This window comes from Tamandua tetradactyla, chromosome 6 (genome assembly GCF_023851605.1).
Source record: "Tamandua tetradactyla isolate mTamTet1 chromosome 6, mTamTet1.pri, whole genome shotgun sequence".
Taxonomy (NCBI): domain Eukaryota; kingdom Metazoa; phylum Chordata; class Mammalia; order Pilosa; family Myrmecophagidae; genus Tamandua; species Tamandua tetradactyla.
The window spans coordinates 273,911-300,195 of record NC_135332.1 but is presented as its reverse complement, the minus strand read 5'-3'; the positions used below and the strand labels follow the sequence as shown (position 1 = coordinate 300,195).

Sequence of the window (26,285 nt, the reverse complement as noted above, 5' to 3'; positions counted from 1 at the left end):
AGGTAACCTCTTTAGGTCTTTGTGGGATCTCCCACACAAAATTCATTTCAAAAAGCACATTAGAATTGGGTTTTGTGTCCAAATGTGCAGGTATCCACAGCAGGTGCGGTATTAGAAACTCATGCTGAAGGATCAGGGCCAGTCCACGGTTGGACTGCAGTGCTATACTCTGCTCTCCTCGTCCCTGTGCTCGAGTCTGAGCCATGTACTTCGGTACCTCTCTTCCCCCACACGGGCTGGGGCTGCTGAGAAGTGGGAGCTCAGCGTCTTACTGGAGAGTCGAGTTCACTGCAACATGGCTGCCCTTTCAGGATGGGGCACTCCTGACCTTCCTTTTGGCTTTGGGTTGCTGATGCCAGCCTGAACTCTTTGAGCTGGGGGCCGTAAGGCTGGCATCCCCAGATGAGCCACTGGCCACTTGTCTGCGGCTCGTTCCAGCCTTCTGGGAGGGCCAGCGGACCTAAAGACTCTCCTCTGGCCTCTCACGTCAGTTACTCTGCCCCAGGTCAGAGGACCAGAGAGGACGCTGGCACCAGGACCCACTGCTGGCAAGCAGCTGCCATCCGAGGTAGGATACTGTTCTTTTTTACCAGTCAAAGACAGCTGTTAGCTGCTGTTTCTCAGACACTTGAGACAAAAAATGAGCAGCTTTACTCTGCTTTTACTTTCTGAAAATAGATTTCCCAATGCTGTTGTGTCACCTTAAGTAGAACAGCTGATTAGAGCTTGCCATCAGTTATGAAATGTAAGAGGGTATGGGTTTGTGAGAGCGGGATCCTGACTGCTTTGGGTGATATCCTGAGCCACTTCTTGCCGCGTGATTTCGGTGTCCTGCTTCCCAGTTGGAACCTTCTCTGCCCTTTAACCTGATTTTCCTGTGTAACATGATGAATCCTTCTTGCCAATCCAAAATCGTTGTTGTTGTTTTTTTTTTTAGCTTTGTTAACTTTGGAGCATTTTCAGATCCCTCCTTTGAGTCTCAGGTGTGGTGGTTAATGGTTTCTGCTTTTATTGGTGGCTTAATTAATTTTATTTATTTACTGTTTATACTGCTTGAAAGAAGGAAGGACCCTTAGATACTGATTCAGCCTCTGAAAACGTAGATGTTTGGCTGAAGGAGGAGTGGAATAGCTGCCGTAAAGGGTGACATTTATGCTAAGCTCTTGCTCCTAGTCTCATTTCTAATTCAAGGTTCCAAAAGCCCATTAACAGAACCTCTCAGTGGAAAATAGAGAGCAGTCAAATGCCAAAGTTCACTACGCCCTCTCCGCCTCCGGCCCTCGGGGCCAGGGAGTCCTGGCTCGTGAGGGACTTTTCTACCTTTATGCGCTTCGCTGGTGGCCTTTGGTAGGAAAAGCAGGCAGATGGGGGGGTGCTCCATCGCCTTCGTGCCCCCCCCCCAGTGCATTTTCCTTGTAGTAGAGACAGGGCGTCCATCACGTGTGGCCGTGTATGCGCACGAGCATTCTGAAGCTGTGCGTGCTTGCACACAGGTGCACTTCTCGTCTGGGGGCGCAGTCCTCTGACCCCGCTCTCTCTGTGCCCTCGGCCTGCTGCAGCTCGTGGGGCACCGGGGCAGCCTCTGGCTCTTCTTTCTGCAAGCTCATCTCCACATGGTGGAAATCGTGAGCAAGATGTTTTTATTCTCATCCCCACACACCCCCCTTTTTGTCTTTTTCTTTTTTTTCCATTCCCCTTTTATACCATCAACGTTGCCTTCCACATCCATGACTGAGCCATATATCGGAAACAAGTGATTGATGAGATGTTAGGAGTAAAGTGTGTGATTTAGAAACATAGTAAATCCTTCCTCGCACCGTTTTTTTCTCAGAGAAAACAGGCCCCCTTTGACTTCGCTTTATATGGGGGATTTATTTCCTAATCTGGAGATTTGGTCAGCCACGGCACAGTTCCTTCTACTTTGGCATTGTCCCTTTTGCTGGGAGAAGGCATCTAGACCCCACACAGGGCAGTGGGGAAGATTATTTTAGTGTGCAGTTTGCATGGCCACCCTGACTCCTGAGGCTGAGACAGTGAGTTGGGACCCTTGTTTCTGAGAGCATGGGGGGGGTGGTTTCCCAGTGACCCAGGGCCCGTCAGGGTGGCCACATGTACTTGCAGGGTGGCCTAAAAGCTGGGGGGCTGTGTAAGGATGTGCGCCACTCCCAGGAAGGTTGGGATCGCCTGTAGGGCAAGGTACCGTGGAAGGGAGCCCAGCTCTTTCGCTGCCTTAGGCAGCCACCAGTGTCGCCCTTCCCACGGTGGCCTCTCCCCATTGGCAGGGAGACTCCGGCCTGGTCCTTCCTCTACCTCGTCTTCTGATTCTGCGGTGACTTGGCAGACTGCATGCAGGCAGTGCCTCTGCCCACGGTGAGAGTGGATCCCCTTCGCCTGGCACCCTGCTTGCCCCGGCCACAATGGCCTTCAGGACCAGGGGACCCCGGCTGGCGGGAGGTGACGTGTCAGGTGTCCGAGGGGTCCCAGAAGCGTACATGGTGGTGTGTAGTCTTCTTTCTTTCCCTTGTCCTCGCTGCTGGCTTTGCTTTAACGAGGTTGCATGGAAATGCCATTTGTGGGGATTTTGAATCCTTTCCCGGCGGAAAGCCAGGCTGATGTTTATTTTTATCCGCTCCTCCCTGGGCGTGAGGAAAGGGGACGGGACCCTCATCCTTGCCTGTCCTGCTGGCCTCGACCACCACGATGGCAGCCACAGTTTCCATACGGAGTATGGGATGTGGGGTCCTGACTTCTCACCTGTGTCCTTTTTCTCTGTTTGTTAACTTCATTAAACTAAAGGTGGGGGAGGGGTACAAGGTCTAAAAATTAAAGTACGTTGAGCTATATATTTGATGAGTTTCCTCTATTTAGGAAGAGTCTGCTTACACAAATCAGGGCCTCTGCGATGACCCTGGAGACCTGACCTCAGGGATCCCGGAGTCGGGCAGTTAGGGGACCTGATGCTGTCACTGACCAAGCCGGGGCTGTGTATGCCTGATGTGCTTGCTGTACTCACCCCCATTTCAGAAGAGACATGGTCAGTTTTATAGATGTTTGGTCAGGAATGTGGTTCATCTTTTATGGTGACCAGGGATTGAGGAGTATTTGGATAGGCAGGTGAAAAATTAGAGGCTGAACTCGTGGAGTTGACAGTTCCCGGTGGGAGCAGAACCCTTTTACAGGGGGTGGTTTAGCTTGGCATCAGGATGGCCCTGCATGTCACCTTCAGACTCGAAGTAGGTCAGCAGGTGCATGCACGGTGGTGGTTCTTAGCTACATCCACAGTGTGAAGGTTAGGGTCTTCGGAGAGGATGCAGAAATATTTTTTTACATTTGTGGGGTTGGGGAAATAGGGCATTGAGTGAGGTGAATGAGGGTGTTCCCTAGTTCTCCAGGCTGGTACGCAGGGCTGAGCTCTTGATTCTCAGACTCTTCCTTCCTGAAAGGCTTCCTGGTGCTGGGGGCCGGCAGCAGGAGACCCTGGGGCAGGCCCACTCCTCAAGGAGCTCCCGTTGGTGTTTCTTCCCAGGCCACAGAATAGGGAGCAGATCTTCACCAGCCTACCAGGCCTCCCTCTCGCAGCCATTGCTTTGGGCATGGGGCATGCGTGGTGATGAGGAACGGAGAGGGGCACAGATATAAGGAAGTTAAGGGGAGTGGTGGAGAAGGCAGCTGCATTTCCTAAGAATAGACTGCACTCTCACACAAACACTCACGTGGCCTTCTGATCCCACCTGGCAATGCTAGTCGAGACTGTGCCACAGAGCTAGCGGAGACCCGCTCAGCGGCCTGAGCTCTGCTGCCGCTTGGGACAGGGCAGGTGCCCATGGGAACTGCCCTTTGGGGCATCTGGGAGGCTGGCTAGAAGTCTCCCCTTGTTGAGGGAGACACCCCACAAGGACATAGCCGGCCCTCCCTAGTGCCTATTCAGAGAGCAGTGTAGGAATTGGTGTGCTTTGGTTCATTTTCCTTTTTCTAGTTTCACAAATTGTCAGGGCTTGAAAATAACAGTCAACATTATTCACTTAAGTAACCACCCCCCCCCCACACACACACACACACGGTTTCTGAAGGAGAATTCTACCCACCTTTTGGACCGCTCACCTAGAGACTGAGTGTGGAGGGAATGTTCTGGAATCATCACCCCCCATGGAGGTGGATTGTGAAGGCGGGCCCCCTTGCCTGCTGATGTCAGGACAGAGGGTGGGAAGCAGCTACACGGCACTTGCCTGGGCCTGGGTGCTGGGCACGGCTGAGGCTGCAGAAGAGCTCAGGGGTCTTTGTGGGGCGAGGAGGAGGACTGGCCAGCCTCCAGCTTCTCCTGTCCCATCACTGATTTCTGTGATGTGTGGCCTTCCAGGAGGAGCTTTCTGCAGGTCAGAGCCATGGATTTTGTCACCTCCACGGCCATCCTGCCCCTGCTCTTCGGCTGCGTGGGGATCTTCAGCCTCTTCAAGCTGCTGCAGTGGCTGCGCATGAAGGCCTACCTGCAGGATGCCGTGGTGGTCATCACGGGCGCCACCTCTGGCCTAGGGAAAGGTGGGTCCATCAGGAGCTGGGTGAGAGCTGCATGGAGGTATGGAGCATGGGGGTGGCTTGGCTACACCACGGACCACTGACCCCGATGTCATGGTGGCAGCAGAGGACGAGGTGAGGCAGGCCGTGTGACTTTTGGGATCAGCTGCCTCTGTGGTTGGTGCAGCTGGGAGAGAGCAGCAGCTCACGTGCAGCGTCTGGGGTCTGAGTGGTGAAAACTGAGCCAACTGGAGACTGTCCCACACTCAGTTCCAGGTCATGCTTCAAATAGGGATGTGTATGTGAAATCTCCAAATTTATATAAACAGACCACTAATGAAGAATTTTTTTTAACTCTGTGAGGACCAAACAAACCTGCATTTGACCTGGATCCAAGCAGCAGCCTGACTGGTGGCCTTGGGTGCACCCCACTCTTCACTCTGTCCCCCAAGGCCTTCCTGCAACTGAGAAAGAGTAAGCGAGGCCCCAGCTGTTCCTTCTCCAGGCCCTCCCGGCTAGTTCCATTTGGAACTCCATGCAGGGTCACAGGAGCTCCACACAGATGGTCGGTAGAGCCCCTGTCATCACCCCCCAGCCACCTGTCCCGACTCTGGCAGAGTGAGGAAGGGCACACGCAGGCAGGCCGGGCAGGCACCTTGCCCTACCCCTCCCCGGACCCCCAGCACGTAGGCACCACAGCAGCACATCACTGCACTCGGGCTCAGCTCCCCGGAAAGCCGAGTGGGGCTGTGGTGTGGCAAGCCATCGGTGCTGCGTATCCTGGTGGGTGCAGCACGGCCAGCACCTTTCGTACCTCCCCACCCGTTGGGCCAAACGATGGGCCCCTTTCTTTAAGGAGTTGCTGTGTCCATCACTGGTGCCCAGCCAGCGTGGTCCGGGAAAGGCACATTCATAAGTGCTGGACAGGGCTTGTTTCACGTGTACTTTGTCACTGAACTCTCACAGCTAAGAGTCAAAAAAGGCAGCACGTGCCCTCAGACTTCCAGCCAGAAGGGGCAAAGCCAAGATCAAACCCATGTCTCTCTGAATCCAGAGCTCAAAGTCCCCCAGAAAGGGAGCGAGCAGGGCCAAGGAGGGCCTGGGCCCGGAGGGAGGCAGCACCGTCTTGCAGGCGCCTGGAGGCGGGAACAGGGCCTGATGTGGGGGAGCCTGGGAGGTGGCCATTAGTGCGGACCTCCTGCTGCACCGCGACAAGAGGTAGGTGTCCAGAGGTGAATCCAGACCTGAATCGTCCAGCCTGCAACGTCGCCAGTCTCTGACCTTACTCAGCTGCTGCATATATAGGGGCAGCAGCAGCCATTTCCCTTGATCCCAGAGAGAAACAATTCTTTAAAGTCTGAAGAGTGTTTGAGCGTGAGTTGAGGGAGGAAGGGCCAGTTTCAGGTGTCTGAGGGCACTGACCCTGCCGTGACTCCACATGGCTTCTTCCAGACCCTGAAACTGTGAAGAGTACAGAACGTGTCACTGACATCAAACCAGCTGACTGCTGTGCGCGCTGTGCTGGGCCAGCACGTCCCCGCTTCCAGACCGCTCCACTGTGCTCTGCCCCGCCCAGCTCTTTCAGGGCAGGGGTCCGTGTCTCCCTCCCCATCTGTCCTGGCAGACTAGGAGCAGTGCAGTGGGCTCCCTGGCTTTTCTGAAGAGGGGGCCCCACACTGCCCCCCGAGCTGCGCTCACCACATCATCTGCCCAGGAGGTTGGGACTTACATGGCCAGGCTTCAGACAGTTTTCCAGAGGTGGGTGTAAGCTCCATGAGCGTGTCCTTGTAGAGCAGTAGGACACGGATGAAAGGTACAGAATGTTCTGGAAGCCCACTTCACAGCCCAAACCCCATAGTTGTGAGCAGCTGCCGTGCTTTACCGCCCAGGACGGGTGGCCCTGGAGACATGCACAGCAGCCTGGATTCTCCTGCTGTGGGCAGTTCTCCTTTTCCCCTTGACCCGCCTGCCTCCCTGTGCCAGCCTTTTCGACAGATGAAGGTGGAATTCCTTCCAATCTCTTGTTTTCATTTGTTACTCCCTACACAAACTTTTAATTTCCTCTCTTTGTGCTGTTGCTAGGAAGCAGAATTTAGGCGGTGTTTATTTTCCCGAACCATTTGCACATCAGCCCTCCTCCCCACCTGTGGTTCTGCCTCCCGCATTTGGTGGCACCTCACAAAATGTCCAGTGCATCAGTCAGGATGCAGTGGGGTGAAGAACGCCCAGTGAACCTGGCATTACCACCTCCAGGAGTGATTTGGTTTACCGATGAGCAGTTGTAGCCCCGGGAGTGTTGGCATCTGGCTAGGGGTGCAACCCCCACCCATCTCCCAATCCTCAGCCTCAGAGGACTTTGCTGCCCTGCCGAGAAGGCACCTGGGGACCCAAGCAGAAGCAGTGGCCACCCAGGGACCTAAACAAGCAGGATGAGTCGGTGAGCAAACCAGCTGCCCTTCAGAGAAGATGGTGCAGCATCACTTGGATAAACCAACAAAACCTCATGTCCTACCCAAGATTCCAAGTACTTATGGTGTTCAGTCAAGCTATCTACATGAGTTATATTAGGAAATGCTCTTTGTCAAAATATAAATTTTGTACCAAATAAACATTTGTTGGTTTAGTCTCACACATAAGTTGAAATTTTAAAATATTAATTACCATCTATTTTCAGCACCCTGCGGTAATGACATTCCTTTGTTCTTCCTCATGCAAAAATATTTTAAAATTTTGTACATTTAGTCACTATTATTATACACTCTAGGCATTCCTAGATTATACCATCTCAATCTTTATTGTCTATCTTTCCTTCTGATTTCATTTATGTCCCCAGCCCTCCTCCCTCTATCATTCTCATATGCAGCTTCATTCAGTGTTTTAACATAATTGTATTACAGTTAGGTGGTATTGTGCTGTCCATTTCTGAGTTTTTATATTCAGTCCTGTTGCACAATCTGTATCCCTTCAGCTCCAATTACCCACTATCTTACCCTATTTCTATCTCCTGATGGTCTGTTACCAACGACATATTCCAAGTTTATTCACTAATGTCAGTTCATATCAATGAGACCATACAGTATTTGTCCTTTTGTTTTTGGCTAATCTCACTCAGCATAATGTCCTCAAGGTCCATCCATGTTGTTACATACTTCATAACTTTATTCTGTCTTAATAAATTAAGCTACATAATATTCCATTGTATGTATATACCACAGTTTGTTTAGCCACTCATCTGTTGATGGACATTTTGGCTGTTTCCATCTCTTTGCAATTGTAAATAATGCTGCTATAAACATTGGTGTGCAAATGTCTGTTTGTGTCCTTGCCCTCATGTCCTTTGAGTAGATACCTAGCAATGGTATTGCCGGGTCATATGGTAATTCTATATTCAGCTTTTTGAGGAACCACCAAACTGCTTTCCACAGCGGTTGTACCATTTGACATTCCCACCAAAGTAAATAAGTGTGCCTCTTTCTCCACATCCTCTCCAGCATTTGTCATTTTCTGTTTGGTTGATAATGGCCATTCGGGTGGGTGTGAGATAATATCTCATTGTGGTTTTGATTTGCATTTCTCTAATGGCCAGGAACATTGAGCAACTCTTCATGTGCCTTTTTGCCATTTGTATTTCCTCTTCTGAGAAGTGTCTGTTCAAGTCTTTTTCCCATTTTGTAATTGGATTGGCTGTCTTTTTGTTGTTGAATTGAACAATCTCTATAAATTCTGGATACTAGACCTTTATTTGATACGTTACTTCCAAATATTGTCTCCCATTGTGTAGGCTGTCTTTTTGCTTTCTTGATGAAGTTCTTTGATGTGCAAAAGTGTTTAATTTTGAGGAGCTTCCATTTATTTATTTATTTCTTCAGTGCTCTTGCTTTGAGTGTAAGGTCTATAAAACCACCTCCAAGTATAAGATTTATAAGACATTTCCCTACATTTTCTTCTAACAGTTTTATGGTCTTAGTCAAATGTTTAGGTCTTTGATCCATTTTGAATTAACTTTTGTATAGGGTGTGAGATATGGGTCCTCTTTCATTCTTTTGCATATGGATATCCAGTTCTCTAGGCACCATTTATTGAAGAGACCATTCTGTCCCAGGTGAGTTGGCTTGACTGCCTTATCAAAGATCAAATGTTCATAGATGAGAGGGTCTATATCTGAACACTCCATTAGATTCCATTGGTCAATATACTACCTTTGTGCCAGTACCGTGCTGTTTTGACCACTGTAGCTTCATAATATGCCTTAAAGTCAGTTAGCGTGAGACCTCTGACATCTCCTCTTTTATTCAGGATACTTTCAGCTATTCGGGGCACCCTGCCCTTCCAGATAAATTTGGTTATTGGTTTTTCTATTTCTGAAAAGTAAGTTGTTGGGATTTTGATTGGTATTGCATTGAATCTGTAAAACAATTTAGGTAGAATTGACATCTTAACTATATTTAGTCTTAACACATTATGCCCTTCCATCTATTTAGGTCTTCTATGATTTCCTTTAACAATTTCTTGTAGTTTTCTTTGTATAGGTCTTTTGTCTCTTCAGTTAAATTTATTGCTAAATATTTAATTCTTTTGGTTGCAATTGTAAATGGAATTCGTTTCTTGATTTCCCCCCAGAGTGTTCATTACTAGTGTATAGAAACACTACAGATTTTTGAGTGTTGATCTTGTAACCTGCCACTTTGCTGTACTCATTTATTAACTTTAGTAGTTTTGCTGTGGGTTTTTTGGGGTTTTCAACATATAGTATCATATCATCTGCAAACAGTGATAGTTTTACTTCTTCCTTTCCAATTTTGATGCCTTGTATTTCTTTTTCTTATCTAATTGCTGTGACTAGAACTTCCAACACAATGTTGAATAACGGTGGTGATAGTAGACATCTTGTCTTGTTCCTGATCTTAGGAGGAAATTTTTCAGTTTTTCCCCATTGAGGATGATATTAGCTGTCGGTTTTTCATATATTCCCTTTATCATTTTAAGGAAGTTCCCTTCTATTCCTATCCTTTGAAGTGTTTTCAACAGGAAAGGATGTTGAATTTTGTCAAATGCCTTTTCTGCATCAATTGAGATGATCATGTGGTTTTTCTGCTTTGATTTGTTGATATGGTGTATTACATTAATTGATTTTCTTATGTTGAACCATCCTTGCATACCTGGAATGAATCCTACTTGGTCATGGTGTATAATTCTTTTAATGTGTTGCTGGATTCGATTTGCAAGAATTTTGTTGAGCATTTTTACATCTATATTCATTAGAGAGATTGGTGTGTAGTTTTCTTTTTTTGTAATATCTTTGTCTGGCTTTAGTATGAGGGTGATGTTGGCTTCATAGAATGAGTTAGTAGCTTTCCCTCCTCTTCAATGTTTTGGAAGATTTTGAGCAGGGTTGGTACTAATTCATTCTGGAATGTTTGGTAGAATTCACATGTGAAGCCATCTGGTCCTGGAGTTTTCTTTTTGGGGAGCTTCTTAATGACTGACTCAATTTCTTTACCTGTGATTGGTTTGTTGAGGTCATCTATTTCTTCTTGAGTCAAAGTTGGTTGTTCATGCCTTTCTAGGAAGTTGTCCATTTCATCTACATGGTTGTATTTATTAGCATAAAGTTGTTCATAGTATCCTGTCATTACTTCCTTTATTTCTGTGGGATCACTGGTTATGTCTCCTCTCCCATTTCTGATTTTATTTATTTGCATCCTCTCTTCTTTTTGTCAATCTTGCTAAGGGTCCATCAGTCTTATTTTCTCATAGAACCAGCTTCTGGTTTTATTGATTTTCTCACTTGTTTTCATGTTCTCAATTTCATTTATTTCTGCTCTAATCTTTGTTATCTCTTTCCTTTTGCTTGCTTTGGGGTTAGTTTGTTGTTCTTTCTCTAGTTCTTCAAAGTGGACAGTTAATTCCTCGATTTTTGCCCTTTCTTCTTTTTTGATATAGGCATTCAGGGTAATAAATTTCCCTCTTAGCACTGCCTTTGCTGCGTCCCATAAGTTTTGACATGTTGTGTTTTCATTTTCATTTGCCTCAAGATATTTACTGATTTCTTTTGCAATTTCTTCTTTGACCCACTTGTTGTTTAAGAGTGTGTTGTTGAGCCTCCACATATTTGTGAATTTTCTGGCACTCTGCCTATTATTGATTTCCAACTTGATTCCTTTATCATCTGAGAAAGTGTTGTGTATGATTTCAGTCTTTTTAAATTTGTTGAGATTTGCTTTGTGACCCAGCATTTGGTCCATCTCTGAGAATGATCCATGAGCACTTGAGAAAAAGGTGTATCCTGCTGTTGTGGGGTGAATTGTCCTATAAATGTCTATTAAGTCTAGTTGTTTATTGTATTATTCAGATTCTCTGTTTCTTTATTCATCCTCTGTTTAGATGTTCTGTCCGTTGATGAGAGTGGGGAATTGAAGTCTCCAACTATTATGGTAGATGTGCCTATTTCTTTTTTCAGTGTTTGCCACATGTATTTTGGAGCATTCTGGTTCAGTGCATAAATATTTATGACTGCTATGTCTTCGTGCTGAATTGTTCCTCTTATTAATACATAGTATCCTTGTCTCTTTTAACTGTTTTACATTTGAAGTCTAATTTGGTAGATATTAGTATAGCTCCTCCTGCTCTTTTCTGATTGTTATTTGCATGAAATACTTTTTCCCAACCTTTCACTTTCAACCTATGTTTATCTTTGGGTCTAAGATGTGTTTCCTGTAGACAGCATATAGATGGGTCCTGTTTTTTAATCCATTCTGCCAGTCTATGTCTTTTGATTGGGGAGTTTAATCATTAACATTTAGTGTTATTACGGTACAGGTAGTACTTTCTTCTACCATTTTGCCTTTTGGATTTTATATGTCATATCTGATTTTCCTTCTTTTTACCTTTACTCATAGTCTTCCTTTCTACATTCTTCTCCACGTCTCTCTCTTCTGCTTTTCATATCTGTCTCTAGTACTCCCTTTAGTATTTCTTGTAGAGCCGGTCTCTTGTTCACAAATTCTCTCAGTGATTTTTTGCCTGGAAATGTTTTAATTTCTCCCTCATTTTTGAAGGACAATTTTGCTGGATATAGAATTCTTGGTTGGCAGTTTTTCTCTTTTAGTAATTTAAATATATCATCTCACTGTCTTCTCGCCTCCATGGTTTCTGCTGAGAAATCTACACATAGTCTTACTGGGCTTCCCTTGTATGTGATGGATTGCTTTTCTCTTGCTGCTTTCAAGATTTTCTCTTTCTCTTTGACCTCTGACATTCTGATTAGTAAGTGTCTTGGAGTATGTCTATTTGAATGTATTCTCTTTGGGGTATGCTGCACTTCTTCGATCTGTAATTTTAAGTCTTTCATAAGAGTTGGGAAATTTTCAGTGATAATTTCAGCCATTAATTTTTCTCCTCCTTTTCCCTTCTCTTCTCCTTCTGGGACACCCACAACACGTATATTTGTGCGCTTCATATTGTCATTCAATTCCTTGAGTCCCTGCTCATATTTTTCCATTTTTTTCCGTATATTTTCTTTTTCTTGTCAGATTTCAGATGTTCCGTCCTCCAGTTCACTAATCCTATCTTCTGCCTCTTGAAACCTACCACTGTAGGATTCCATTGTTTTTTTCATCTCTTCTACTGTGCCTTTCATTCCCATAAGTTCTGTAATTTGGTTTTTCAGACTTTCAATTTCTTCTTTTTGTTCATTCCTTGCCTTCTTTATATCCTCCCTCAATTCATTGATTTGGTTTTCGATGACGTTTTCCATGTCTGTTCGTATATTCTGAATTAATTGTTTCAGCTCCTGTGTCTCATTTGAATTGTTGGTTTGTTCCTTTGACTGGGCCATATCTTCAATTTTCCTAGTGTGATTTGTTATTTTTTGCTGGTGTCTAGGCATTTAATTACCTTAATTAGTTTATTCTGGAGATTGCTTTCACTTCTTTTACCTAGTGTTTTCTTGCTGGATGAATTTGTTGTCTCTCTGTTCTTTGACATTCCGTTCAGCTTTTTCTGGACCTCTAGCTTAGGTTTTGTTTAACAGAGGAGAGGTTTTCAGGTCTTGTTTTCTTGTTTCTTGCCCTGCTTGTATGGTGCCTCCCACCCCACACTTAGGAGGGTCTACTTAGGTATTATAGACCCCAGCCGGATTTTCCCAGATCAAACTGGCTTCTTATCAGGAGGAAAGAGTCACCTGCATCAGTTTTCCTTGAGGGTGAGACCTGGCAGGTTGAAAGACTTTCCTGTGAAGTCTCTGGGCTCTGTTTTTCTTATCCTGCCCAGTATGTGGTGCTTGTCTGCCTGCAGGTCCCACCAGCATAAGATGATGCGGTAACTTTAACTTTGGCTGGGGCGTGGTGGAGACAGAGGAGAGGTTGTAGGCTGGTTTTAATGGCTTCAAATTACCAAGTCTTGTGGTCTGAATTCCTTAAGGGAGGGATTCTACCTGAGTTGGGCCTCATCCCTCCCCTGGGGAAGGCACAGGCTGGAGACAAGCCCTCAAACCAGCTTCTTTCTGCCTATGCCTCGGGCAGTTGCAGCCTGAGGAGCCCTGCCGCTGTATCCAACAGTGGTCAAGCCTTTGTAGAAACACAGCCGCAAAAACCTCTGTTTTTGTTTTGTTTTTTCTTTTTTCTTTTTCCATCAACCCTGCCCCCTTGGTGTTGGGGCAAACATGAGCGACCTCCGCTTAGACCAGGTTCACCTGAGCTAGTGGCCTATTTTTAGTAGTCAGAATTGTGAATTAATTCCACGATTGGCGTTTGGTTGGGCTCAGCCCCTGCTGCTGGTAAAGTCTCTTTCCTTTCCCCTCTGGGAAGCAGCCTGTCGGGGAGGGGGTGCTGGCCACCCCGGCTTGGGGAACTCACGGTTCTGGGGAGGCTTACAGCTGTTCCAGCTGGTCCAGACTGGGGTATGCTGTGTGTCTGGTCACTGACGTGGCCCCTGGACCTGTTCTGTACTGTTTCTGTTCTGTACTGTACTGTTAGTTGTTCTGAGGATGAACTAAAACATGCACATTGCTAAGCCACCTTCTTGGCCCCACCTCTCTAGATGCTCAATGTTCTAATTTTAAGAAGGGTGTTCAGACCGTGCTCCCTGCTGGCACCCTATGGCCTCCTCCCCACCTGGCTGGGAAGGTGAGAGCCCTGAGCCCTCCATCCTCACCGCTGGCTTCCCTGGAGAAGGAGTCAGCAGTGCAGGGAAGGCCTGCTCTCCAGGAGCCAGGGTCAGTGAGCTCTGGGAGCTCACCCAGAGGTACGTGGGGGGCTCGTTGACAGCTCGGCCACGTTGTCAGCCGAGACCAAGCTGTCGTCGGAGGTGCTGCTGCTTATTTTTAGAGCGTGGGCTGTCCTGGACCTCGGGAGGACAGGCACTTAGACCCAGGCACTTCAGTTCTCACCAGCAGGCAGTTTTAAGGACGTTTCTAAAAGGTCCTGGGAAACAGAAAAGTAGCAGTTACCACTGTGCTGGTGCTTTAGCACCAAGCCTGTAGCAGGTGTTCACGGTTACCCTGAGGCTGAGAACCAGTTACCTGCCTTTGGGGGGCGACAGTGAGCCCAAGCAGACCACCAGTGAGTGGCAGGGGTGGGAGTCTGGCCTGAGTCCCAGAAGCTCTACTTAGAACCCAAGGCTCTTCGCATTTCCTTATGGCACGTGTTGGGGGTGGGGGGGTGGCGCAAACCAGAGGCATAGGGCATTAGCCTCCTCTCATTGCCCTTGGGCAGTGAGCGTCACCTCCTGCCCCCGTGAACGGTTCTGTCTGCCCTCCCCACCCCCTAACGTACCCTTTCCCCTAAACCACTGAGAAGGGGGCCCCTCCTAGTGGTGCTGCCCAACCCCAGGCTGGCCACAGGCCTTCCCTGGGATTTTGACCCCAGAGCCAGGAGGAGATAAGGAAAAGGCCACTCCTTTCTGGCAGAGGAACTGTGTGGATGTGAGCCCAGAGCTGTGCACAGCCACGTCCTATCTCAGGGAGAGGCTGGAGTGGGAGAATGCAGTCCAGAGAGGGGCCCAAAGGCCTTGGAGAGAGCCCAGTTCCTGTTCCTGGGGCCTTGGCTGCCAGCACTCCTGTCCTTCCCAGGCCTTGGCCATTCTGCGTCTGTGTATTTTAATTTATCAAGGTGAAATTCACATGACATACAAGCACCATTTTAAAGTGAGCAATTCAGAAGCATGTACCGCAGGAGGTGTTGGGCAGCCACCGCCTCTGTCTAGCTCAGAACAGTTTGATCCAAGCTAGAGCCCCGTGCTCACAAGCAGGCCTCCCCAACTCCCAGCTCGTGATGCTCCCCAGATTGCACTGTTTCTGTGGATTTACCTCTTGTGGACTTTGATGGGAGCGGAACCCTACGTATGTTACCTTGTGGGCCCTGCTTCTTTCCCTTAGTATAATATTTCCGAGGTTCATCGTGCTGTAGCATGGATCAGTACTCCGAGCCTTTTTATGGTTGGATATTCTGTCACATGTATATACCACAATTTGGGCTGTTTCTAACTTTTGGCTTTTATGAATAGTGCTGTTTTGAATGTGATTGACATGTATTTGAGTCCCTGTTTTCATTTCTTTTGGGTATATACCTAGCAGTGAAACTACTGGGTCATATGGTAGTTGTATGTTTAACGTTTTTTTCATTTATTAGAGAAGTTATAGGTTTATAGTAAAATCATGCAGAAAAGACGGAGTTCCCGTATGTCCCCCCTTGTGCAGTTTTCCCCATTACTAATGCTTTGTATTGGTGTGGAGCCTTTGTTCCAATTGAAGAACAATATTACTATAATTATACTATTAACTACAATCCATAGTTTACATTAAGGCTTCACTGTGTTGTACAATCCTATGTTGTTTTTTTAGATTTTTATTCTAGTAATCATATACAACCTGGAATTTCACCTTTTAGCCACATTCAAATATATATATCAGTGGTGCTAATTACATTCACATGTTATGCTACCGTCACCACCATCTATTACCAAAACTTTTCGATTACCCCAAACAGAAATTCTAGACCAACTGAGCATTAACTTCCCCTTCCCTACCCCACACTGGGCCCCTGGAAACCTGAATTCTAGTTTCTGAGAATGAATTTACTTATTTTAGGTATATCCTAACAGTAAGATCATAAAATATTTGTCCTTTTGTGTCTGGTTTATTTCACTCAGCATGTCTTCAAGGTAAATCCAGGTTGTTGCATGTATCAGAACTTCATTACTTTTCATGGCCGAATAATATTCCACTGTTCATATTTTTTTTGTTTATTCATTCATCTCTTGATGGACCCTTGGGTTACTTCCATCTTTTGGCCATTGTAAATAATGCTGCTGAGAACACTGGTGTGTAAGTATCTGTTCAAGTCCCTGCTTTCAGTTACTTTGTGTATACACCTAGAGGTGGGATTACTGGGCTGTGTGGTAACTACCATCCCATATTACTATACACTGGTTTGAATACTGTGCTTTATAGTAAGGTTTCAAATCAGAAACTGTAAGTCTACCACTTTGTTCTTCCTTTTCAGGATTTTTTTGTTATTCAGGGTTCTTGAAATTTCGTATAAATTTGAGGAGGAGGGCGGGCCATGGTGGCTCAGCAGGCAAGAATGCTTGCCTGCCATGCCAGAGGAGCTGGGTTCAATTTCCGGTGCCTGCCCATGTAAAAAAAAAAAAAAAAAAAATTTTGAGAAGGAGCTTTTCTATTTCTGCAAACAAGGTTGTTGGAATTTTGATGCGTATTGTTAAATTTGCAGTTCATTTTGGGTAGTATTGCCATTGTAATAATATTAAGTCTTCCAATCCATCAATATGGGAAGTCTTTCCACTTACTTAGGTCTTCTTTAATTTTTTTCAGTAATGTTTTGTAGTTTTCAGTGTACAGGCCCTTTATTTCCTTGGTTTATTCCTAGGTATCTTATTCTTTGGATGCTATTATAAATGGAATTGTTCTCTTAATTTCCTTTTTGAACTGTTATTAGCTGTTGTATAGAAATGTAACTGATTTGCACATTGATCTTGTATCCTCAGGTTTGTTGAATTTATTTGTTTTGTGGATTTTTGGGGATTGTCTATATATGGAATCATGTCATCTGCATAGTTTTACTTCTTCCTTTCCAGTTTGGATGCGTTGATTTCTTTCTCTTGCCCAGCTGTTCTGGCTTGAACGTCCCAGTACAATGTTGAATAGCACTTGTGAAAGTGGGGCATCCTTGCCTTGTTCCTGTTCTTAGGGGACAACGCTTCATGAGTATGATGTTAGCTGTGGGGTTTCCATACATGCTGTTTATCATATTGAGAAATTCCCTTTTAACCTTAGTTTTCTGAGTGTTTTTATCATGAAAGGGTATTGGATTTTGTGAAATGATTTTTCCATGTTGAGTGAGATGAGTTTGTGTTTTTTTTTTCCTTTGTTCTATTAAAATAATGACTACATTAAATTTTTTTTTTAAGTTGTATTACCTTTTTATTCCTGGGATAAATCCCACTTGGTCATAGTGTGTAATTCTTTTACTATGTTGTTGGATTGATTTGGTTAGCTAGTATTTTATTGAGGATTTTTCATCTATATTTGTAAGAAATATTGGCCTGTAGTTTTCTTATAGTCCCTTTTCCAGCTGTGATGTCAGGCTAATGCCAGCATCATGGGATGAGTTAGGAAGTATTCCCTCCTCTTCAGTTTTCTGGAAGAGTTTGAGCAGGATTGGTGTTAATTCTTCTTGAAATGTTTTATAAAATTCACCATTGAATTTATCTGGGCCTGGGCTTCCATTATTGGGAGATATTTGATTACTGATTCAATGTCTTTACTTATTATAGTCCTATTGAGATTTTCTATTTCTTCTTGAGCCAGATTAGGTCATTTGTGTTTCTAGGAATTTGTCCATTTTGTCTAGGTTATCTAATTTTTTGGCATTCACTTGTTCTCAGTATTCTCTTATAATCTTTGTATTTCTGTAAAATTAGTAGTAATGGCTCTATTTCCATTTCTGATTTTAGGTATTTGCATTTTTCTTCTTTTTTCAGTCTAGCTAAAGATTTGTCAATTTTACGAAGTTTTCAAAGAACTGACTTTTTGTTTGTTTGTTTTGCATGGGCAGGCACTGGGAATTGAACCTAGGTCTCTGGCATGGCAGGCCAGAACTTTGCCTGCTGAGTCACCTTGGCCCATCCTCAAAGAATCGACTTCTGGTTTCATTTTCTCTATTTTTTTTTTATTCCTCTATTTTTTATTTATGTTCATTGTAATTTTTATTTCTTTCCCTTTGTAAGCTTTGGGTTTAGTTTGTTCTTTTTCTAGTTCTTTGAGATGTGAAGTTAGATTATTGATTTAAGACCTTTCTCCTTTTTAAATGTGGGCATTTACTGCTGTAAATTTACCTTTAAGCCCTGCCTTCACTAGATCCCATACATTTTGGTAGGTTGGATTTTCATTTTCATTTATCTCTAAGTATTTTTTTTTTAATTTTCCTTGTGATTTCTTTTTTGACTGAATAGTTTTTTAAGAATGTATTATTTAATTTGTACATATTTGCTAATTTTACAGTTTTCCTTCAGTTATTAATTTCTAGGTTCATTACATTATGGCTGGTGAAGTGCTTTACATGAGTTCAAACTTTTTAATTTATTGAGATTTATTTGTATAGCCTAACCAATGGCCTATCCTGGAGAATGTTCCATGTGCACCTGAGAAGAATGTGTATTCTCCTGTTATTGGGAGGTGTGTCTATATATGTTGTCTTTCATTTTGAAGAACAATTATTCTAGATATAGAAGTTTTAGTTAATTGTTTTCTTTCAGCACTTTAAATATATCATCCCACTGTTTTCTGACCTTCAAGAAATTGGCTGTTAATCTTATTGTGGATTCATCGTATATGATGAATTACTTCTCTCTTGACGCTTTCTGGAGTCTTTCTTATGTTTCAGTGTTTGATTGTAGCGTGTCTCAGCGTGCATCTCTGAATCTCTCCCACTTGGAGCTCACTGAACTTCCTGCATAGTATATTCATGTCTTCAGACAAATTTGGGAAGTTTATGTATATATAAGAATATATATATATATATAAGGATATGAAATTATTTCTCTATATATCCTCTCTCCCCTTTCTGAAACTTCTGTAATGTGTATGTTTGTCTGCTTGATGGTGTTCCACAGGTCCCTCAGTCTCTGCTCACTTTTTTTTTTCTGTTCTTTTTTTCTTTCTGCTGCTGAGGTTGCATAATTTCAGTTGTCCCATCTTCAAGTTTGCTGCTGCTTTCTTCTGCCTTCTCAAATCTAGTTAACTTTTCATTACAGTTACTATACTTTTCATCTCCATAATTTGTTTGGTTTCTTTTTACAATATCTGTCTTTCTATTGATAGATTCATTTTATTTCTACATTGTTTTCTAGATTTTTTCTGTTTCTTTGTCCATGGTTTCTGTTAGCTCTTTGAGCATATTTAAGGCAGCTGATTTAAAGCCCTTATCTGGGAAGACCAATGTCTGGGATTCCTCTACGGTGTTTTCTTCCATTTTTTTTTTTCCCTTTGCATGGGTCATACATTCCTGCTTCTTTATATGCCTTGTAATTTGTGGTTGTAACCTGGAATATTATAATGTGGTCACTCTGGACATCAGATCCTACCCCTTCTTCAGGGTTCAGTTGTTCTTGATTATTGAGGGTTGCAGTTGTCAGCTTGTTGAGTTTTCCAAACAATATCTGCGGAGACGGGCGTTCCGTGTCACGTGGTCATTGCTGTCTTTATCCCTTGGCTTGCGCAGACAGTGTTACTTAGACAGAGTTTTCCTTCAACATCAGGACCAAAAAAAGAAAGAAAGAGGCAGCGGAAGAAGGGGGGAAGAGAAGAACTAAAAAGCAAAAAGCAAGTCACCCCTCCCAGGCTTTGCAGATTGGCTCTGCTGGGGCATTCCTTTATTATGCAGCTGGAACATTTTTGCCTCCACTGTGTCCTTCATTTCCTGCTTACATTGATGCCAGTGACCAGCCAGTGCTGAAATAGTAGGATCTCCTTAGATCTTTTCTGATCCTGAATTCTTTCCTGGGCACGCACTGGCTTTCTAAATTCCCCAGTCTATACCCAGGGATTGGGGGTTTGAACATCCTTATTTCCTGAAGAGACTCTCTCCCTCACTTTTCCTCCCAGGCTTTTTATACCCTCTTTTATGGCTTAATTGTAATCTTTTGCTGTGGTTGGCTGCAGGTTTTTCATTTACCTCACATTGTTGTTTGGAGAACCTCCCACCACTTTTCTGCCCTTTGTGAGTTCCAAGTCAGGGTTAGGTTCCAGAAAGCGAGTTTATTGAGTCTGTGCTCCAGGTAGCCCCAGACAGGTTGGAACAGACAGATAACTGTTTGCAGATAAACTCTGTTCTTCCCCCTCCTTCACCGGGGGCCAGGGTCCCCACACTGAGAAAGTGGACTGCTGGGGAGGGGTGTACAGGGGCAAGTAAAAGCACCACACATCTTTCCTACCGTTTTTATTTGCCTTGTTCTTGGTTTAGCGTTGTTTTAGTTGCTGTAAATGTTTGACCGTTTTCCAGAGTTCTGACAAAGTTGGTCTTGACAGTTTCTGCTTGTTTTTCAATGTTTCTGTGGAGAGAATGGCCCTTGGAGCTGCAAACTCCATCATTTTCACTGACACCACTTTCTTCTCTTAATTCTTAAGCTGCCACAGAATCCTGATAAACTCTTTTCACTGCATGTGAACTGAGTTTCTGTTTCTTGTCACCAAAAGAATATTCACTGATATGGGTGACCAAATAGCTTCAGAATCACCCCCTGCCGTGACCCTAGGTGAAGTCCCCATTGCTTCCAACGGAAACATTGTAGAGACCGAATGGACCTGCTTTCGTTCCACCCCCCCCAACCAGGAGCAAACCTGTGACAGTGCCGGCCCGTCACAGTCCTTTGCTCCTGCAAGCACCTGATGTGCGTTCACTCATTTAGTTCCGCTTATGTCACCTCCCTGCCCGAACCTCCTCCTGCTGACCAGGGTGTGTCTGTCCCAATGTCATCTGTCCTCGGCCCTCTCGGTGCTCTGCATAGTCCCTTCCCAGGAGCCTGGTGGACAGTTGCTCGGGCTTCAGGACTCCTTGTGAGTCACCTCCTTGGGGAGGGTCCCCCTGCCTTTCCTCGTTGGCGCCTCTCTGATTTCCGACAACCCCCCTCCTACATGTAAGTGACTTGGACAGCAGCCTGGGCTGGTGCCAGGTAGTCCTCGGCAGCCATGGTAGAGGACAGCTGGCCCTGCTGGACCACGGAGACCTCGCTGAGCCTGGCTGAGCCTCCTGACCTGGGGAGGCAGGGGTGGTGCTCATAGGGTTGTCAGGTTGAAACAAGCTCCTAGCACGGGCCCCAACAAAAGCCCAGCCTGCCCGGCTTCCTTTTTGCCTCTTGATGTCTTCTGCACCACTGAATGTGACTTTACAAGGACAACAAGAGAGCTTATTGACCATGGGGACCCTAAGTCTTAGCTCCAAGCCTGGTCCACAGCAGGGGCTGATACATATTTGTTGAGTGCATGTATAAACCAATGTGCATTGGGAAAAAAGGTACTCAGCTGTTGAGGTTCTTTTCTCTTCCTTTAGAATGTGCCAAAGTCTTTCATGCTGCAGGCGCTAAGCTGGTGCTGTGTGGTCGGAACAGGCAGGCCCTGGAAGAGCTCACCAGAGACCTCGCTGCTTCTCATGCCTCCAAGGTGAGCCCAGGGGTGTGTGCTCAGAGGAGAAGGGCTCCAGTCAGGTCTTTCGGGCTGCTGACCTGCAGGGCATCTGCGAGGTCACACTGAGGGCAGCAGAGCCTGAGGCTGCAGGGCCCCAAGGCACTGGGCAGCCCAGGCTACCCACAGGACTTACTGACAAAATGGAAGAATGTCATTACCACCTCACATCCTGACTCCACCCCTAGCCAGCCTGAGTGTCTAGGCAGGTTCCTCTGCAGAGGCAGCTCCTCCCTGCCCCTTTACCTGGCTGATTCCTGCTTCCTGATCTCACAAGTGAAACCCCACTTGACTGGGCAGCCTTCTGGGTCAGGGTGCTCAGCTATTCTTTTCTCACGCACTCTGTCCCACCTCCTGGCATTCTTACAGTGATAGAGTTCTTGTCTTTCCTCTTGGACTGTAAGCTTCGGGAGGACAGGATGCACATCTGCCTTGCTTCCTGCTGTGTCCCCAGGGTCTGGTGCCTAGGGAGCATCTAAAACGTGTTACATGAGCAAATGAAGACACACACCCTAACCTGGGAGGGCCAGTGGTTCCCGGTCCTGTGCAGCTCAGGCCTGGGGGACAGAGCTGAGAGGGGCCCTTGGCTACATTTTGTGGAGCCTTCCCCTGTCAGTTCAGGAGGGGGCCAGAGGCAGGACCCCCAGGCTGCATCTCTCTGGAAGAGGGTTGCTGGAGCCTGTGTCATTTCATGCCCAAGCCCCTCCCAGGGCTCGGGCAGTGAATGTGTTTCTGTTGGATTTGGCAGGCGCAGACACACAGCCCTTGCATGGTGACCTTCGACCTCACAGACCCCAGCGCCACTGTGGCAGCCACAGCCGAGATCCTGCAGTGCTTTGGCTGTGTGGACATCCTCATCCACAACGCCGGTGTCAGCTTCCGCGGCACCATCATGGACACCACAGTGGACGTGGACAGGAGAGTAATGGAGACAAACTACTTTGGTCCGGTGGCCCTCACGAAAGGTAAGTCTTGGATTTTTTTTTTAAAGCGCATCGAGGGTGGGCCATGGTGGCACAGTGGTAGAGTTCTCGCCGGACATGCTGGAGACCCAGGTTCGATTCCTGGAGTCTGCCTTTGCGGAAAAAAAAAAATAGTGCACTGAGGGCAGTGTGACAGTGGCTCAAGGGCAGAGTTCTCACCTGCCATGCTGGAGACCCGGGTTTGATTTCCTGGTGCCTGCCCACGCAAAATGGGGTGAAAAAAAAAGTGCACCAAGGGCGGTGCACTGGTGGCTCAAGGGTAGAATTCTCACCTGCCATGCAGGAGACCTGGGTTTGATTCCCAGTGTCTACCTACGCAAAAAAAAAAAAAAAAAAAAGTGCACTAAGTGTTGACTTTCTTTTTCTTCACTTGGTACCTTTTCAGCTAAATAGCCACATCCTCTATTTTACTCTAGAGGGGGTGTTGTCATTCCAGCTTGAGCGTTTGCCTTTTCCAAACATTTATTTGTATTTTCTCTTCTGCTTTTTAAGCTCAAAGCAACAGTTGCTCTTTTCTGTGAAAATTTCATTTACACAGCACTGCTTCCATGTTCTTTTCATGGTGTTTAATAACCCTTACAAAGTGGGGTGTTTTTATGTCCAGTCACAGATTTCAATCCAGAGGGAGGTTCTTTGTAGGAAAAGGAAACAGCTGATCATCTAAAGCCTGCAGGCCATTAGTTTGGGTTTTGCTCTCCTAAGGCTGCCATGACAAAGTATTTCAAACCAGGTGGTGTAAAACAGCATATTTGTTCTGTCACACCCTGGTGGTGTAAAACAGCACATTTGTTCTATCATACTCTGGTGGTGTAAAACAACACATCTGTTCTATCACACTCTGGGGGTGTAAAATAGCACATTTGTTCTGTCACACTCTGGAGACTGGAAGTCCAAAATCAGGGTGTCAGCAAGGCCGTGCTCCCTCTGAATCCTCCAGAAGGCTCTGCCTCCCTCCCTGGCCTCTGGTGGTGGCTGGCAGTCCTTGGCATTCCTTGCTCAGGGAAGCTTAATTCCAGTGTGTGCCTCATCTGAACAGGGCCATCTCTCTCTCTCTCGCTCGCTCTCTCGTTCTCCTTTTGGGGAGGGGCCCACCCTACTCCAGGATGACCACACTTAAATTCCATCCACAGTGATCCTGTTTCCAGATAAAGTCACATTCTGAGGTACTGGGTTAGGGCTTCAGCATGTCTCTTTGGGGGACACAATTCAGCACGTAATAGTTCACCTTTTCACCAAATTAATGTCCTTCCGACTTATAAAGTGTATTCACCCCAACCCAGCATTCTCAAAAGCTACAACCATTCCAACACCAACTCCGAGTCCAAAACATCATCTAAGATCAGTTGTAGCTGAGACTTGGGATATGGCCCATCCTGGGCAAAATCCCTCTGCATCTGTGGACCTGGAAACCAGAAAACAAGCTTTCTATTTCCAAAATACAACGATGGAACAGGCAAAGGATAGACATTCCAACTCCAAATGGGAGAAACCCATCTGGGTGAGGCCATTAAGCTCACGTCCTACAGCTTCCCTCTGCAGCCCATTGCTGTGTCCTCTGGGCACGCTGGGGCAGACCACCTCTCAGCTCCAGGGGCCCCGCTGGCCCAAACCTCTCTATCTGTGGCTCTGCCCTCATGGGCGTTCTTCCCTCATTTCGTCCTATCTCTGTCCCTTCCAGTCCAAGCTGGCAGTGCTTTTCCGATTTAAAATTCTCAGAAACTTCTAGTTTCCTGTGCAGTTCACAGGTGTGCAAGCCGCCAGATAACGGGTCCTCCACAGAGCTTTCCAGGATGACTCCATCTCTGTTCCTGGTGTCTGCTGAGATGGCGAGCAGGTCTCATCTTTTTAGTGAAAGCCTTTTGCGCCACACCCTTGGCCCTGGCTCCACAGCGGGCTCTCTGGAAAGGTGGGGAATTTCCCAGATTATCAAGGGCTGGTTCCTTTTTTGCCTAGTAATTCCTTCTTCAGTTGTTTCAGTTTACTGGCTGCTAAGATAAATGCCATGCAGTCAGTTGGCTTAAAGAATGGGGATTTATTGGCTCACAGTTTTTGGGCTAGAAGTCCAAAGTCAGGGTGTCGTCCAGGTGAGGCTGCCCCTGGGGACTGCAGTGGGCTGGGGCCAGCTGCCAGAGGCCCTTGGTCCTCGGCTTCTCTGTCACATGGTGACCACCTGGTGGCTTCTGCTGGCTTCTCTGGGTTCCACTGACTTCTGGCTTCTTCCTGTGGCTTCCTCTGCTGTACGTGTCTGTATTTCCGTCTGTTTATAAAGGACTCCAGAATTAAGGCAAGACCCATCCTGACTGAGGAGGGCCACACTGTCTACAACATGTTCACACCTCCAGGAATGGACTGAGTGTAAGAATGTGTTTTTCTGGTGTACACAGCTCCTCGCCGCCACACGAGTTGGTCTCTTTCCTCTCCCACTGTACTAGCAGCAGCAAGCAGAAGCCAGGCTGCACTCCCACTGCACGCTGGCACCTCCTGAGCGTAGTTTCCAGGTTCATCACTTACACGTTCTGCTTTCCGTCTGAGCACACAATTCAGTACTTTCTCTGCTGTGTTATAACAAGGGTCACCTTCCCTCCATTGTCCCGGCACCTGTCCCTCCTTTCTAGGCGAGACCGCAGCAGGAGCTCCTCGAATGCTCCTGTTTCTAGCGACTTTCTAACAACCATTGGTGGGTCCTCTAAGGTGACGGGCGTTTTCTTTACAGCTCTCCTCAGTTCTTCCTGGGCCTTCCCCAGAATTACCCTCTTGGTTCAAATTTCTACTAACCGTCTCTTAGAGGCAGTCTAGGCTTTTGCTGTCAAGCACCTCCTAGTTCTTCCAGCATCTACCCATTACCCAGTTCCAAAGCTGTGTCCACATTGTTAGGTATGTTACAGCAGCACCCCGCTTCTCAGGGCGACAGTCTGCCCTGTTTCCTAGGGCTGCTGTAACAAAGTACCACAGACAAGAGGCTTAAAACAACAGAAACTGTTGTTTCCCATGACCGGAGGCCTGGCGTGAGGGTGGCTGCCAGTCCTCGCTCTGACGGTGGCAGCACAGTCCCATCTGTCTTTGCGTCTGTCCTCTCGGGGCTGTGGCTGTCTCCTGTCTTGCATGCTCATGCACTTTCTCTGGCTCTTCTCCCTTCTTATAAGGACACCAGACTTGGAGAGGGCCCTCCCTAGTGCAGTGTGACCTCATCTTAACTGATGCTGTCTCCCACAACCCTGTTTCCAAATCAGGCCACCTTCTGAGGTCCTGGGCGTTAGGGCTTCATCATTCCTTTTGTGGAGACACAGTTCAGCCCGTAACAGTCTGGCTCCCTCCCTGCTTCTTTTTTTTTTAATTTATTTTTTAAACATAACAACATACAAACATGAACATTCTTACCATATGATCATTCCATTCTTGGTAGATAATCAATAACTCACAATATCACCACATAGTTGTATATGCATCATCATGATCATTTCTTAGAACATTTGCATCAATTCAGAAAAAGAAATAAAAAGAAAAAAAAAAAATTCATATATATCATACCCCTTTCATTGATCACTAGCATTTCAATCTACTAAATTTATTTTGACATTTGTTCCCCCTATTATTTATTTTTAATCCATATGTTTACTCATCTGTCCATAAGGTAGATAAAAGGGGCATCAGACACAAGGTTTTCACAATCACACAGTCACGTTGTGAAAGTTCTATCATTATATAGTCATCTTCAAGAAACATGGCTACTGGAACACAGCTCTGCATTTTCAGGCAGTTCCCTCCAGCCTCTCCATTACATCTTGACTAACAAGGTGATATCTACTTAATGCGTAAGAATAACCTCCAGGATAACGTCTCGACTCTGTTTGGAATCTCTCAGCCATCGACACTTTATCTTGTTTCATTTCTCTCTTCCCCCTTTTGGTCGAGAAGGTTTTCTCAATCCCTTGGTGCTGAGTCCCAGCTCATTCTAGGGTTTCTGTCCCACATTGCAGGGAGGTCCACACCCCCAGGAGCCGTGTCCCGCGTGGAGAGGCCTCCCTGCTGCTTTGCCCTGTCCTCCTCCTGCTGGGCCTGAGGGCTCAGAGCCCCAGTGGTGCCTGGTTCTCAGC

At 46.0% G+C, this 26,285-nt stretch overlaps 1 protein-coding gene across 5 annotated transcripts in view; it reads left to right on the top strand.

Moving 5' to 3' along the window:
* The window catches only part of DHRS7B (dehydrogenase/reductase 7B), a 110,880-nt gene that overhangs the window by 75,727 nt on the left and 8,868 nt on the right, over positions 1 to 26,285 (top strand). For 3 of the 5 annotated variants that reach the window (XM_077163332.1, XM_077163333.1, XM_077163334.1), the window contains 3 exons: positions 4,358 to 4,536; positions 21,078 to 21,187; positions 21,957 to 22,173. In XM_077163332.1, the coding sequence (XP_077019447.1) occupies positions 4,358 to 4,536; positions 21,078 to 21,187; positions 21,957 to 22,173 (506 nt within the window). Of the gene's footprint in view, positions 1 to 505; positions 569 to 2,282; positions 2,371 to 4,357; positions 4,537 to 21,077; positions 21,188 to 21,956; positions 22,174 to 26,285 lie in introns of those variants that run through there. The other 2 variants (XM_077163331.1, XM_077163335.1) reach the window with 2 other exon arrangements.